Raw genomic sequence first — 16,111 nt, 5'->3', positions numbered from 1 at the left:
CTCTGTCCCAAAGGCCACCTGGTAATCATCTCACCATCCTCCAGATCCGAGTCCTGGGGCCCCAGAGATGACAGTGATTGAGCGAAGATGAGGGCCTGGTCTGGCAGAAAGTAATCAACTTAAAAATTAAATATACAAGCCACACCCAGGGATGCTCGGGGGTCGCCGGGGCGCCAGAGGTCACGCAGTGCAGGAGACCAAACTCCGGGCCTCTCTGACGCTTGGAGGGAGGTTTGTCAAGAGAATTGCTCATCCTTTTGCGTGCCCTCTACTCCATGGACATAGTTTTAGATACTGTTGTACTTAAATGTATATATATTTAAGTATATATTCACGAAATCCCATTGATCTTCAAATTTCTCGAGCGGTCTCAGTACCGTCTCCATTCGTCCTATCCCTGAGATTTTAGAAGCCTCTCTCTACTCGGCCTTCCCAACGGTGCCGCATTGGAGGCTCTTTCAGGGTCAGGGGAATGAGACCCAGCTGGTTACTGGCTTTGGCATATGAATACACCATGGGAAGTTTGCGAGGCTGTCCCATGTGGACATATATATATATGTGTATATATATATATATATATGTCCATGGAGTGGAGGGTGTGCAAGAGAATGAGCAACTCTTTTGATGGATTTCTTTTTAAGCCCTGTGAATTGATTGGGAGGGTACAGATATAACAGTAGTAGGCTTTAGACTGGAGCGATAGCACAGCGGGTAGGGCGTTTGCCTTGCACGTGGTCAACCTGGGTTCGATTCCTCCGCCCCTCTCGGAGAGCCCGGCAAGCTACTGAGAGTATCCCGCCCGCACAGCAGAGCCTGGCAAGCTACCCGTGGCATATTCGATATGCCAGAAACAGTAACAAGAAGTCTCACTATGGAGACGTTACTGGGGCCCGCTCAAGCAAATCGATAAGCAACGGGATGACAATGATACAGTGACAGTGATACTCTTATGTGAGTTGTTTATATCACTTTATTTCCTACGTGTCCCCGAAAAGTACTGGAAGGTTCTTGTTGCTTGCACTCAGTCTCTGAGGAAATAGTGTGCGTTTCCTGCTTCCCAGCTGCCCTCGGGGACGCCTGAGGCCTTCTCCTTCCACTTTGCCCTCCCTCCTCATCAGGCGGGCACTGCCCGGGCAGGAAGACACGGCATCATAGCAACGCTTCCCACCTTCGATGGCTGCCAAGACATTGATTTAAACTTACTGGAGCTATAAACATAAAACGAAGTGGATGCCCTTCATCAATTAATAATTTTGTGCTCAAGGTCCACGACCACACGAGCCACCACAATCTACCTCAGAGAATCAGATTTAGAGCGAGTCCATGTCCTCCTTCAGGTGCCTCAGAGTGACGACCCGGCTTCAGGCTCCCAGTGGGTAATGAAAACGGTCTCGGTGCGAGAGGCGGCAAAGCTCTGTGGACACCTGCAGCCCGGCCAGCAGCCCTCCTGGCCCCGCTTTCTGCTGTGTGGCGCCTCTTTTTCGCCACAGTCCAATTAGGAGTGAGGTGGAGTTCCAAGTCTCCCTCCCCACGGGGCTTTCGTACACAGGCCATTAAGGTAATGAGTCACGTGCCTCCCCTCAGGCGATGGTCAGTGGGAAAAACACATTCAGTGCATCATTAGAGAATCATCGCAAGGCTCTTCGAAAACTGGTTAAGGTACACACAGGCTTCCGTTTAGAGGTTCCTGGGTACATTATTGGACCCATTTCCACGTGTTTCAATTCCTTCCAAAACTGTGTTCTTTTTTTTTTGGGGGGGTCACACCTGGCAATGCACAGGGGTTATTGGTTATTCCTGGCTCTGCACTCAGGAATTGCTCCTGGCAGTGCTCAGGGGACCATATGGGATGCTGGGAATCGAACCCAGGTCGGCCGTGTGCAAGGCAAACGCCCTACCTGCTGTGCTATTGCTCCAGCCCCCAAAACTGTATTCTTATTTGTCAAAAGTTGAAGCTTTTTTTTGTTTGTTTTGGGGCCACACCCAGTGGTACTCAGGGATGACTCTTGGCTCTGTGCTCAGGGATCACTCTTGGCAGGTCTCAAGGGACCATACGGGATGCTGGAGATCAAACTGGGATAAGATGTGTGCAAGGCACATGCCCTCCCTGCTATACTATCTCTACAGCCCCAAAACTTTAAGTTTTGTTCCCCCCCCCCCAATCACAAAAGTCTTGGAGAGACAACCAGGAGAAACTCCCATGGGAAATTGTCTTAAAACTCCTGAGCACTCTAAATTTAGTGGATTTTTAAAAATATACATAAATAAACTTAGGCCTAATCTTAGATCAAACACAACAAATGGTTGCTAAATAGACAGCAGCCTTAAATCGCTTTGCTTTACCAGAGCTGAACAAGCCAAGATTTTCTTAATTTGTAGTTCAGAAAGCTCTCTGCCCAATTTAGAAGTAGAGAGGAAAAGGAAGACCCAGCACCAACCTAAACAGACATTTGGTAATTATAGGATTCTAGGTTTGAAGTCACTCTGCTTAATCTTTTCTTTGTATGACCCAGAATTTAACCAGAAGATTACAAGAGCAGCATGTGCAACTCTATTTACGAAAATGAAGGGCTTGACTTGGGGGAGTAAGTTATAAGTGTATATATAACCTGTTTGCCATCTTCACTTCAATGCAAAGTGGAGAAAAAAATGTAATCTCACATGATTTCCATTTTAATTGGAAATGCTTTGGCTTATAGACTTGTAAGAGAAAACAGCTTATCCTGAAGGTGAAACGCAGCAGCTGGGAGGAACCATATTAAGATTCTCCTCTTGGAGCGACCCCAGAAGCTCATCAGATGTAAATAAAAGATTGATGGTGTAACAAAAGATGATTCTGAGTTTAAAATTTCATGTCAAGGCAAGCTCCTAAATTTTACATTACAAGAATGTTGATGGTCATCAATAAAATGGATTCTGCTCTGATGGGATGTATTTATATGATAAAATTATTTATGTATCATCTCACTTTTTCAGAGGACATTATTTTAGTCTCATCTACGTCTGAGGTTTTACTTTGATGGATTTTTTTTTTTTTTTTTTTTTTTTGCTTTTTGGGTCACACCCGGCGATGCACAGGGGTCACTCCTGGCTCATGCACTCAGGAATCAACCCTGGCGGTGCTCAGGGGACCATATGGGATGCTGGGATTCGAACCCGGGTCGGCCGCGTGCAAGGCAAACGCCCTACCCGCTGTGCTATCGCTCCAGCCCCATACTTTGATGGATTTTTATAGGTAATATTTAATATAAGGGACATTAGAAATCCTGCTGAAATACCTCTTTTTCTCTTTTACAAATTGTTAATAGACTTGGTCATTTCTTTTTGTTTGTCTGGTTTTGTGTTTCGGGCCACACCCAACTGTGCTCCTGGCTCTGTGCTCAGGGATCATTCCTGGCGTGCTGGGGGGACCACACACAGGGCTGAAGATCAAACAGGGCTCAGCCACCCGCAGGTGACGCGCCTTCCCCCTATACTCTCTCTCTGGCCAGACATGACCATTTCTGCATAAAAACATGACACTTTGGATTTGCAAATACAAACAACATAAAATAAAAACAAACTGTGAAAGTCCCAATTTTTAAAATTAAAGTTAAACTGAAATTCTTCCCGGAAAAAAAAAAAAAGATTCAAGACAGCTACCTGGGGCTCATAAGAAATAATCGATATAATAGTCTGAGCCACACGAGTCTTCTTGGTAAGTCAACCCGTCTGTTTATCCGGTGTGTTAGTTACTAGGTAAGCATTTTCCCAAAGCCGGGTTACCAGTCCTCGGGGAGCCTGTCTCTGAGTCAGCCCTTCTCTCGAGAGATTCGAGGCTGGGGAGGAGGGGTAAAGTGCCTGTGTGAGATTTGAAGGTTAAATGACACTCCAGCCGAGAGGTGACCGTGCTCGGTCCTCTTAAATGCCCCCCCCCCCATAGGGGCTGGAGCGATAGCACAGCGGGGAGGGCGTTTGCCTTGCACTCAGACTACCTGGGTTCGATTCCCAGCATCCCATAGGGTCCCCCGAGCACCGCTAGGGGTAATTCCTGAGTGCAGAGCCAGGAGTAATCGCTGAGCATTACCGGGATTACAAGGAAGGAAGGAAGGAAGGAAGGAAGGAAGGAAGGAAGGAAGGAAGGAAGGAAGGAAGGAAGGAAGGAAGGAAGGAAGGAAGGAAGGAAGGAAGGAAGGGAGGGAGGGAGGGAGGGAGGGAGGGAGGGAGGGAGGGAGGGAGGGAGGGAGGGAGGGAGGGAGGAAGGAGGAAGAGAGGGAAGGAGAGAGGGAGGGGCGGAGGGAGGGAGGGAGGGGCGGATGAAGGGAGGGAAGGAGGTAGGGAGGAAGGAAGGGAGGAAGGAAGGAAGGGAGGAAGGAAGGGAGGAGGAAGGGAGGGAAGGAGGGAGGGAGGAAGGAAGGAAGGAAGGAAGGTGCAATAATTATATTTAGTTTCTGAAATCAAGAAATTACTTTAAAAAGTTTTTCTTTGTTTTTTATCAGCTGATATTATTTAAGTTTTTGTCTAAAATAAATTTTGCATCTTTTCTTGAATCATTATTTTTTTCATTTTCCCTCCGTGAAATCCCATATTTGGTGCTTAGAAGTAGAGCAAGTTACCTTTGCATGTATGAGGCCGTGGGTTCTAGCCAGGCATTGTAAAAACCAAACAAAAGTCTCATGTTAGGAAAAACGTAACAGCCCCTGGTTTGAAATTTTTGATTGTTTTAAGAATTTTAGAAGAGTGGAACAATGACAGTGGTAGGGCGTTTGCCTTGCATGCGGTGACCCGGGTTCAATCCCCAGCATCCCATAAGGTCCCCTGAGTACCACCAGGAGTAGGCCCTGGGCAGAGAGCCAGGAGTAACCCCTAAGCATCACTGGGTGTGCCACGCCCCCCTCACACAAAAACACACAAAAAAAGGAATTTAGAAGATACAAACACTTGTATAGGTGTCAAATGTTATAGAGATGTTATTGAAGTTAATAATCTCCCCTTCACCCCTATTTGTTCTCCACACCGTGTATGAATACATGTCTTTCTCCTGACACAAAAGCATGATTATAAAACTTCTGTTTTAGTTCTGGGACGGTAGTACACGGGGCGGGGTGCCTGCCTTACACACAGCTCACCATATGGTCCCTGAGTGACCCTTGAAAGCGGAGCCAGGAGTAAGCCCGGAACCAAAACCAAAACCAACCTGTTGGATAACATTGGTTTGTTCTCCCCCCTCGCCCTCCCCCCAGGGAGCTTAGGTTTACTGAGTTACACCCATCACAGTGCTCCCGGCCACTCCTATTCCTCTGTGTTTATCTTTAATTTCTCCTTTGTGCTCGATTTCCCTGTTTATCGCTTATATTCCCAAAGCAGACCCATAAGTCAGATTCTAAGGACTCTGTATTTTGTACATGCAAGGGAAATATGGCTTTTCTTTTCCCCTTTGGGTCCCTTGCAGTTTACTTCAGAGCAATGCCCTTGTTTATGTAGACACGGGAAGACAGTTGAGGCTATGCTCTTGTTACTTGAGAGTTAATTGACTCCGAATAATATTTACTCCTGGGCATCTGTCATATTTACTTAAGCCTCAGTTGCCCTTAGCTCTTAGCACCCCAGAGAATCTCAGCAAGGGACTTGGATGGACCCTAAGCTACCCTAACATAGAAAAGGGACAGGACAAGCCTTATAAAACTTATAGTAAGTTAAGAGCACAGAGTCATGGACAGACTCTATCATGACCCAAAAGGAAGTAACTGGGTTAGGACCCTGCTGGGGTTAGGAAGGACTGACCTGGCCCGAGGACTGTGGTCTGGGATCTCTAGCAAGATATCCCCAGGAGAGCCACCCTACAAGCTTGATGCATCTCTTACTGTGTCCATGCAAAATCCCTAGAAAGATTATCAAGAAGTAAATTTAAGATGACTGTCTAAATGGGCCTGAACTAAGGGAAAGGGGAAAGGAACACACCTTAGATGGAATTCGCCCTTGGGCAGGTCTCCTGGCAGGAGGAGATTTTGTCCTAGAAGCATCCCTTGAGGGAAGGGCTTTGCATATGTTTATTGTACCTCACCTATGTGTAATTGCTAGCCCCAACCTTAGATGTTTCTCAATGAACTAACAGTGGGAGATGGAAATGAGACAGAGAGAGAGAGACAGAGACAGAGACAGAGATAGAGAGACAGAGAAAGAGAGACAGAGACAGAGAGAGAGTGAGAGAGGGGAGAGAAACAAAGAGAGAGACAGAGAGATAGAGAGACAGAGACAGAGAGTGAGAGGAGAGAGACAGAGACAGAGAGACAGAGACAGAGACAGAGAGAGAGACAGAGGAGAGAGGGAGAGGGAGAGAGAGGGGAGAGAGAGAAAGAGGGGAGAGAGATGGGGCTGGAGCGATAGCACAGCGGGTAGGGCATTTGCCTTGCACGCAACCGAACTGATGAACTGAGTTCAATTCCCAGCATCCCATATGGTCCCCTGAGCACCGCCAGGGGTGATTCCTGAGTGCAGAGCCAGGAGTAACCCTTGTGCACTGCCAGGTGTGACCCAAAAAGAAAAAAAACACACACACACACACACACAAAGAGGGGAGAGAGAGAGAAGGGGGGAATGAGGCAGTGTGAGACAGGAAGGGGGCAGTGTGTGGATGGAGATGGGATAAAATGGAGACTGGTCACCAAGCCGCCCGGCCTCCGTTTCCCATTTCCTCCTTCACTCACCTGTCGCCCTTGGTCACCCAGAATGGGGAGGCGGCACCTGGCCACCAACTGCATGCGGTGAGGGCACCCACACTTTTTTTTTGACACTTTTTTTTTTATTAGTGAATCACCATGAGTTACAGTTACAGACTTGTGAACTTTCATGTTAGCATTCTGCTTATATCCCCCCACCAGTGCCCAGTCCCCTCCACCAATGTTCCCAGTATCCCTCCCACCCTCCCTCCCCATCCCCCCACCCCACCCCACCTCTGCGGCAGGGCCTTCCCCCTTGTTCTCTCTCTCTCCTTTTGGGTGTTGTGGTTTGCGACAGAGGCACCATTGGCCACTGCATTTGGTCTATATTCTATTTTCAGAGTGCACCACACTTTTTGAGCTCACATTAACCGAGCAAAAACATTTCTGTTTTAGAAATCCAGAAGTCAAATCATCCACGTTATTGTATACAGTAATCAGCACCCCGGGTCTGTAATAGAAAAATGAAGGATTCCAACGAAAGGGAACGTCCCCGGCCCTAGAAGTGTGAGGGCTGCAAACAGAGCCAGATTGGAGGCTGCAACCTGGTTTTGTTGGTCTCGGCTGTTTTCTAAGGGATTGTCCTGCAAGTCTTCCCTTTGTGGTGGCCTTGTGGAGGCGCGTTCCAGGCTTACACCCTCACGGCCGCAAAGCCAGGAGAACCGGAGGTTAAGCTTCTCTCTGAACAGAGTCAGCCAAAGTGCGGAGACTGCCTGCGCTGCCCCTGACTGGTCCAAATGCCCGTCCCCGAGCCTGTTCCTGGGGCCAGGGCACTCCGGCATATCCTGATCTGTGTCCTGGGTACACGTGGGTGGGGGCTGGGCTGAGCGTTCAGTCTGGTGTAACAGATAGCTGGAGAGAGTGCCTTTACGCCCATTTCTCCGCACTGCTCTGGACACTGGGAGTTCCAGATCAAGGCACCGGGAGGTTGCACCTGGGGGCGCACGCCTTGGTTTGCCCCAAGAGGGGTTGGCGTCTTCCAGAGAGAGCAGGAGTCCACTGGACTCTGAGCCAGGCTGTTTCACTCCAGGTGCCCAAGAGGGGGCGGCTGAGAGTCCTCCCCACCCCAAGGGTCCCAGCCCGGGTAGCCAAAACCTCCCGAACCCAACCACTATCACACTCCAGGCTGTTCCCCACACGCTCGGGCTGAGCCTCACCCACGAGTGAGTGTATTCCTGGACCGCGCAGCCGCAGGACACATCATAAGACAGTTTTCCATAATGGTAACACTGTAGCACTGGTGTCCTGTTGTTCATTGATTTGCTGGAGCGGGGACCAGTAATGTCTCCATTGTGAGACTTGTTGTGACTGTTTTTGGCATATCGAATATGCCACGGGGAGCTTGCCAGGCTCTGCCATGTGGGTGGGATCCTCTCGGTAGCTTGCCGGGCTCTCCGAGAGGGACAGAGGAATCGAACCCAGGTTGACCGCGTGCAAGGCAAATGCCCTACACGCTGTGCTATTGCTCCAGTCCTGGTTTTCCATAACAGACAATACAAAATATATTATTTCGGCTGTGCTTTGGGACAGGTCTTGGGGCTTGGGATGGAAACACCCCAAATTTGGTGGTGGGAAGGTGTAATGGTGGTGGGATTGGTGTTTGAATATTAACTGTAATTAAATATTGTGAACCACCTTCACCGTCATTGTCATCCCATTGCTCATGGATTTCTCAAGCGGGCACCAGTAATGTCTCCATTGTGAGACTTGTTGTTACTATTTTTTGGCATATCGAATACACCATGGGTAGCTTGCCAGGCTCTGCCGGGTGGGCCAGATACTCTCGATAACTTGCCGGGCTCTCTGAGAGGGGCGGAGGAATCGAACCCGGCTGGGCCACGTGCAAAGCAAACGCGCTGCCTAAAAATATTTTTAATTTTTTTTTTTTTTTTTTTTTTTGCTTTTTGGGTCACACCCAGCGATGCTCAGGGGTTACTCCTGGCTTTGCACTCAGGAATTACTTCTGGCAGTGCTTGGGGGACCATATGGGATGCCGGAGATTGAACCCAGGTCGGCCGCATGCAAGGCAAACGCCCTACCTGCTGTGCTATCGCTCCGGCCCCTATTTTTAAATTTTTTAAATATTTTTTAAAATTAAAAAAAAATTAAATTTAAAAAAATATAAAGAGAGGGGGCAGAAGGAGGAAAAGAAAACTTGTTCTCATTGGGGCACTGAGTCCATTTATAAGGCCCTCACCTGTATTTCCCCACGGTCCCTTTCCCACAAGCAGACCAGTTCTCTCCTCGAGGCCCGCAGCTGTCTCCCGCCCCCTCCCTCCCACGGAGTTTTCTGTCGTAAACAGTGCACAGGCCACATCCTTGTATTGTCTGATTTGTTTACATCTGCAGTATCGATTCCCTTAGGGCGGGATGGCAAGTGGAAACCCGAACCAAACCTCATGCTCCCACGTTTGGTTGCTAGCTTTCAAAACCGAAAGCCAATCAAAAGATAACTTTAAAAAATTCAAAGGTCAGACCCAGCGGCAGGGTGTCCGCTCCTGGGCAGACAGACAGTCGAAGGGGTCAAGGTCCCTGATGCGTGTCTCCTCGACAATCTGCTGACACGTGAATTATTTTTTATCATTTTATTGGCGCTTCCTCTTCTGCAATTAACCTCTTCGGATCCTGATAATTGATTGAGGGTCTTTGCCTCCATCTACTTGAAATGTTCACTGATGTGTTATGACTGGTTGCTGGTCTTGACTAGCTCCTCTTCTAGGGTCATGTATTTACCTCATGTCCTGTTATTTACTTGGAATGAGTTAACGTGATGCACTGGATCATGTTCATGTATGCTCAGAGTGAATCATCCTTTCATGTGTTCGAAAGTCATTAGTCTCTGAATCTACTTCTACATCCGATTCCTAATTATTTTATTGTGTGTAAGAATGGAGAGATTCAGCGGGTAGGGCGTTTGCCTTACACGCGGCCGACCCGGGTTCGAATCCCAGCACCCCATATGGTCCCCTGAGCACCGCCAGGAGTAATTCCTGAGTGCATGAGCCAGGAGTAACCCCTGTGCATTGCTAGGTGTGACCCAAAAAGCAAAATAAAAAAAAAAAAGTTTCTTTGGGGTCGGAGCGATAGCACAGCGGGTAGGGCGTTTGCCTTGCACACGGCCGACCCGGGTTCGATCCCCGGCATCCCATATGGTCCCCCAAGCACCGCCAGGAGTAATTCCTGAGTGCAGAGCCAGGAGTAACCCCTGAGCATCGCTGGGTGTGACCCAAAAAAGCAACAACAACAACAACAACAAAAAGAATGGAGAGATAGGATGCCTAGCCAAGAATATACCCCAGGTCAGGCAAGGGCCCTACCCACTGTCCTATGACTCGGGCCCTGGTTTGCTCTCCACCCCCCTCCTCCTCCTCCTCACCCACATCATTCTTCCTCCCCTTTCACCCCCACTTGCATCCACACCCACAGACCACTTGTGAACAGTGTTTGCTTCGGGTTCAGGGTCTCCCCCAATAGTGCTCCGCTCCCCCCAGTTTGGGGATCTTTCTTGGTGGTACTTGGGGTGTTGTGATGCTTCGGGCTAAACCCAGGAGCCTGGCGCCCCCAAGTGCCGTTAGCCCGCTGAGCCAGCTCTCCCGCGCAGGGGACACAATATCAGCTTATAAACATGCGCAGATCATTAGAGATGACCTTTTTTTTTTTTTTCTTTTTGGGTCACACCAGCGATGCTCAGGGGTTACTCCTGGCTTTGCACTCAGGAATTACTCCTGGCAGTGCTTGGGGGACCATATGGGATGCCGGGGATTGAACCCAGGTCGGCCGCGTGCAAGGCAAACGCCCCACCCGCTGTGCTATCGCTCCGGCCTCTAGAGATGACTTTTAAATGTCAGAGAGCCAGAGGTGTGACAGAGCCAGGACTCACGGTCTCTGCATGTGTGAGGTCCCAGGCCTGATCCCCTGCCTCTCACGCACGTCCTGTGTCAGAGGTGGTGCGGGGAATGGCTCTGTGCCTTTATTATTTATTATTATTATTTTCTGATTTTTGGATCACACCCAGCAATGCTCAGGGGTTACTCCTGGCCCTTGAGGGACCATATGAGATGCCAGGGATCAAACCCAGGTTGGCTGCGTGCAAGGCCAACGCCCTACCCGCTGTGCTATCGCTCCGGCCCCGGATCTGTGCCTTTAATACCACCTGGAGAGCAATAGTCCTGAGGTCCCCCAGGGCTGCTCCGGGCCCTCCAGCATGGCCCTAGCAGCTGAGCCAGCTGAGACCCAGCAGAGCCCCCACAAAAACCAAGTGCATGTGAGCACCCCACAGATGTGTGGGACCCCCACAAGTGCCAACGCTGAGGGGTCACAACCAAGGATGAATGACCCCCGTCATAGTAACAGCAGTTACAACGTAAGGGAGGGACAATGCTTTCTTTCTTTCTTTCTTTCTTTCTTTCTTTCTTTCTTTCTTTCTCTCTCTCTCTCTCTCTCTCTCTCTCTCTTTCTTTCTTTCTTTCTTTCTTTCTTTCTTTCTTTCTTTCTTTCTTTCTTTCTTTCTTTCTCTTTTTGGGTCACACCTGGCAATGCACAGGGGTCACTCCTGACTCTGCACTCAGGAATTACTCCTGGCGGTGCTCGGGGGACCCTATGGGATGCTGGGAATCGAACCCGGGTCGGCCGTGTGCAAGGCAAACGCCCTACCCGCTGTGCTATCTCTCCAGCCCCAGGGACGATGCTTTCTTAAAAGTCGGAGATGGACTTGTATGTATTTACGTAAGTGTGGGGCTTTATATTTTGTATCTTAAATTTCAAGTGTTTCTTCTCAGGTCACTACAGAGTTAACTTGTGTGGTTTAGATGTGCAAAACTACTGCAACACCAAACTGACCAAGAATCTTCACCGCTGCGGCCTCTTTCTCCCTCCCCTCCCCCGGTGCTTGGTAATCTCAGTTCTGTAATCACGGCCAAGGGTTTGTCCGCTGAGATACTGTCTATTCCCTTGTTTTGTTTCCTTGCAGACCACAGCAGTGAGCTCATCCGGCATTTGTCCTCCTCCCCCTGCTGTCGAAGAGAGCTAGAGATCATTTAAAATGTATGAGCATGCAAATACCTACTGGTGACCTACAAAACTCAAGGAAAGATTTTCATTTCAAACAATGCGGCTGCTCAATTATTTATGCATCATTCTCCCATTGAAAAGTAACTAAAATGACCTAATGAGAGAGAAAAAAAAAAAAGGAGAGACATCGAAGAGTGAACCAAGTTGTGAAAAAACAACCCACTCCAAATCTGTTGGAGGAGAGGGAAAGAGGAAGGAGAGGACGCCGAGATGGCTCCGTGAGCTGCGGGCACCCGGGCACCCCCCCCCCCCCCGCCTCTGCTGCTCTCTGCGTGGGGGACCCTCGGCACACGGGCTGGTCCACCGGTTTCCAGGAAGCGCTTGTCCAGGTATCTCCGCCTTCGATCTTCCCGCCCAGCGTGTCTCAACTGCGGGCCAAGGACATTCCAAGGGGCCATGGGTGAGAACGCAGAAATGAGGAACCAGGGCAGGAGACTGGGGCTGTGGCATGACACAGGAAGTGACCAGAGTTGCAAAGGGGGCGTCGTCTGGGAAGAGGCGGCCGTCTTCCTGCTTCTGTCCTGGGGGGTACTGATAACCAAGTAGGCCAGTGCGGTTCAGCCTCAGCACTGGGGCGGAGAGATGGGGGGTAAAATGCTTGCCTCACCCCCAGGCACCTTTCTGCTCACGTGTCCCACCCCTACTTGCCTGAGAATGAGCCGTAAGCACAGCCAGGTGTGGCCCCTAGACAGGAAAATAACCCCCGGCCCCCTCTCCCTCCAGATAACCTCAAATCCCCCCCCCCCAGCCTTCCCGCATCTGCAGGCCAGCACTGGTCTGTGGCCGGTGCTTGAAGACCACACACAGCCAGGCCTGCTGAGACGGGGCCTAGACAGGGGCAGGAGGGCCGGGCCGGGTGGCTGAGCCGTCCCCTCTCGGACCCGCAGCTCGGAGAACACAGGCCAGGGCAGCTTTGGGCGAAGTGCAGACCTGGTGTCGCCTGGGACCTTGCGGGGAGCAGTGACTTTGGCCGCCACAATCTCCCGCCGCAGGGCCGCCACGCCCAGCTGTAATCTGCTCGCCCAGCTATAATCTGCCCGGCCCGGGCCCTGATAACTCGAGCTGCCAGTGGGTGGAAGCAGTCAGGGCACTGGTGTCCTCGGCCACTGACAGTCCTGTTCCACAGCGGGGGACCATAAGACGGGGGTGTTGGGCCGCCTCTCTAGAGAGGTTCTGGGGTGCCGCGGTGCCATGGGGTTCTGCTGGGTTCGGAAAGTCGCCCACCTGTTGAAAGGTAGCAGAGTCTGGGGAGGACGGGGCGGGCGGCGTCAGGGCGGGCCACACAGCACATTCTGGAGGCTGCGTGGCCCCCCACCCCCCACCCCCAGCACTCCCAGGTGTGGCTCCTATTAAATAAATTCATAAATAAAAGCCTGTCCCGGGCTTCCTGTTAACTGGGTTCCCACATCCGGCCCCTAAGGCATTGGACATTCCGTGGGTCGCCAGGACCTGGGCTGAAGGGTTGGCATTTCTATTTCGCTCTCTGAGGGGTCACCCTTGGAAGGGGGTGGGGCTGGGGGATGAGGATAGCCCCACCCGAAGACTGGGAATTTTCAAACGGTTGGGATTTACTCAAGGGCGGGGAGAGAAAGCCTCTCTCCCCACCACTCTCACCGCCTCTTCAGAGTTTAGGCTTTAATGCCTTTTTTATTGGTGTTAAAAATAAATGTGCACTAATTACCACCCCGGCCAGACTGCTGGATACCTAGAAACACAGGCACATAGAGAATTCTAGAATTCCCAGAGTGCTTAATGCACACCAGGCAGTCAGTAAGTGATAATAAAGCAAAGATTGGGTCCCCTTCAATGGAGACCACTGAAGCTGAATTGGGTCAAATAGTTTAAGGACTTGTCTTTTAATTGATGGTTTTAGCTTTTCACAGAAACTCTGGGAACCTATTAAAGTGAGAATAGAGCAATTCGCATAACAGGGATTGCTTTTAAAGCATTTTTAGCTACTTGGGGAAAAGGAAGTTTCATCTAAATACAAGCATTAAAAGGTCTCTGCTAATGAGGTTCTTACTGTGTTGTCTCGAGGCTTATGTTTTAAATAATTTCTTCTTTTCCTTTTGGACCATTCCCAGTGGTGCTTGGGGCTGACTCCTAGCTCTGTGCTCAGGAAGTGCTCCTGGTAGTGCTGGAGGGACCATAGGTGGTCCCAGTTATCAAACAGGGGTTGGCCTCATGCAAGACAAACACCTTAGCATCAGAACAATCTCGCTGGCTGTTCACTTTCTACTTCACCCCTTTCCTTCTCTCTTCCCCTATCAACAAAACTAGTAATATAATTGTGCTATAGCAGTACCTCTACAACAGTATACTTTGAGACAGAGTATAAACTACTATATAATAATATACTTTAAAATAGTATCACTGTATCACTGTCATCCTGTTGTTCATTGATTTGCTCGAGCGTGCACCAGTAACATCTTCATTTGTCCTTGTCACGTGCTAGTGTACCCAATGGCATCTGCTCACTGCAGGAACATGAAGAGCACGCTGTTGTTACTGTTTTTGCATTTTTTTTTCTTTTTGGGTCACACCCAGCGATGCACGGGGGTTACTCCTGGCTCATGCACTCAGGAATTACTCCTGGAGGTGCTCGAGGGACCATATGGGATGCTGGAAATCAAACCCGGGTGGGCCGTGTGCAAGGCAAACGCCCTCCCTGCTGTGGGATAGCTCCAGCCCCTGTTTTTGGCATTAAAAAAAATTTTAGGGGTATTTAATTAATTAATTAATTAATTAATTAATTAATTAATTTGCTTTATTGGGTCACACCTGGCAATGCACAGGGGTTACTCATGGTTCATGCACTCAGGGGACCATATGGGATGCTGGGAATCGAACCCGGGTCGGCCGTGTGCAAGGCAAATGTCCTTCCCGCTGTGTTATCGCTCCAGCCCCTAAAATAGTATATTTTAAAATTGCTATTTGTAAATCTAACCATGAGAAAGGACTTTTGAGAACAATCCATCTAATTGCCGCATCATCTGCAAATGAGCACTGCACAACACAAAGGATTGTTGTTTTGTTTTGTTTTTTGCTTTTTGGGTCTCACCTGGTGATGCACAAGGGTTACTCCTGGCTTTGCACTTAGGAATTACTCATGGTGCTGCTTGGAGCATCGTATACGATGCTGGGAATCAAACCCGGGTTAGTCACGTGCAAGGCAAATGCCCTACCTGCTATGCTATCGCTCCAGCCCCACAAAGAATGGTTTTGAGAAATGTTTGGAATATCCATCCGGAATGAGACAGGCAACAGGTTCAAATCATTCACTCGAGGAGCTGGAGATAGTACAGAGGGGGAGTCGCCTTGCATGTCGCTGACCAAGGTTGAATCCCAACACCCTGGAGGGTCCCCCAGCAGGAGTGACCCTAGACCACAGATCCAGAATAAGCCCTGACCATGCTGGATGTCTCCCCCTCCAAAATTCACCATAATAATCCACTTGACAATTTGGCAAAGTCAAAGTTTTATGGGTTGAATGAGTGTCTGTTTATACAAGTAGTGCATAGTCTACGAAAGAAAGAGAGAAAGAAAGAAAGAAAGAAAGAAAGAAAGAAAGAAAGAAAGAAAGAAAGAAAGAAAGAAAGAGAGAGAGAAAGAGAGAAAGAGAAAGAGAAAGAGAGAAAGAGAAAGAGAGAAAGAAAGAGAGAAAGAAAGAAACAGGGAGAGAGAATGAGAGATAATGAGAGAGAGAGAACAAGAGAACAAAAGAAGGAAGGAAGGAAGGAAGGAAGGAAGGAAGGAAGGAAGGAAGGAAGGAAGGAAGGAAGGAAGGAAGGAAAGAAGGAAGGAAGGAAGGAATATCCCAAGACCATAAAGACACTGATTTCCAGATACAGGCACATCTACATTCTCTGCAGCCAAGATACCAAATAGCCCAAACACCCCACAGTGGACGAGCCAATGAAGAAATTGTTGACTAAGTGCACTGTGGAATACTACTGGGCTAAGAAAAGGTAAAATTGTCACCTTTGTTACAGCATGGATGAACCCGAGAAGGTCTAGGCTTAGTGACATAAATCAGCAGGAGAAAGACAGATGCACCTCGCGTGTGTGTGGCATGTAAAGAAACTGTTGGATATCGTTGGTTTGTCCTTTCTCCCTTGTCACAGAGTTTGGGCTTATCTGGTAATAATCTCTAAACAATTCTAGACTACATTGGTATGTCCTGCTCCCCTTGCCACTAGGAGCTTAGTTATATCAGTCACGCCCATCAAAGTGCTCCCGAGTCACTTCCATTCCTTTGTTTATCTGTAACCACTTCTACCAGTTTATCAGCTTTTCCCTAATCAGACTCTGTTAATTTGTAAGGTCAGACCTTTCTAGGACAC

General features: G+C 49.1%; 1 protein-coding gene across 1 annotated transcript in view; it reads left to right on the top strand.

The window, feature by feature from the left end:
- PAQR9 (progestin and adipoQ receptor family member 9) overlaps positions 1 to 11,794 on the top strand; it is a 31,258-nt gene extending 19,464 nt beyond the window's left edge. The window contains exon 2 of the mRNA XM_004602919.3: positions 11,668 to 11,794. Coding sequence (XP_004602976.2) covers positions 11,668 to 11,680 — 13 coding nt within the window. The 3' untranslated portion in view covers positions 11,681 to 11,794. The remainder of the gene's footprint in view (positions 1 to 11,667) is intronic.
- Positions 11,795 to 16,111: the final 4,317 nt, after the last annotated feature.

Source organism: Sorex araneus, chromosome 2, assembly GCF_027595985.1.
Source record: "Sorex araneus isolate mSorAra2 chromosome 2, mSorAra2.pri, whole genome shotgun sequence".
In the NCBI taxonomy this organism is placed as follows: Eukaryota; Metazoa; Chordata; class Mammalia; order Eulipotyphla; family Soricidae; genus Sorex; species Sorex araneus.
Note: the sequence above shows the minus strand (reverse complement) of the source record. Positions and strands in the feature narration are given on the sequence as shown.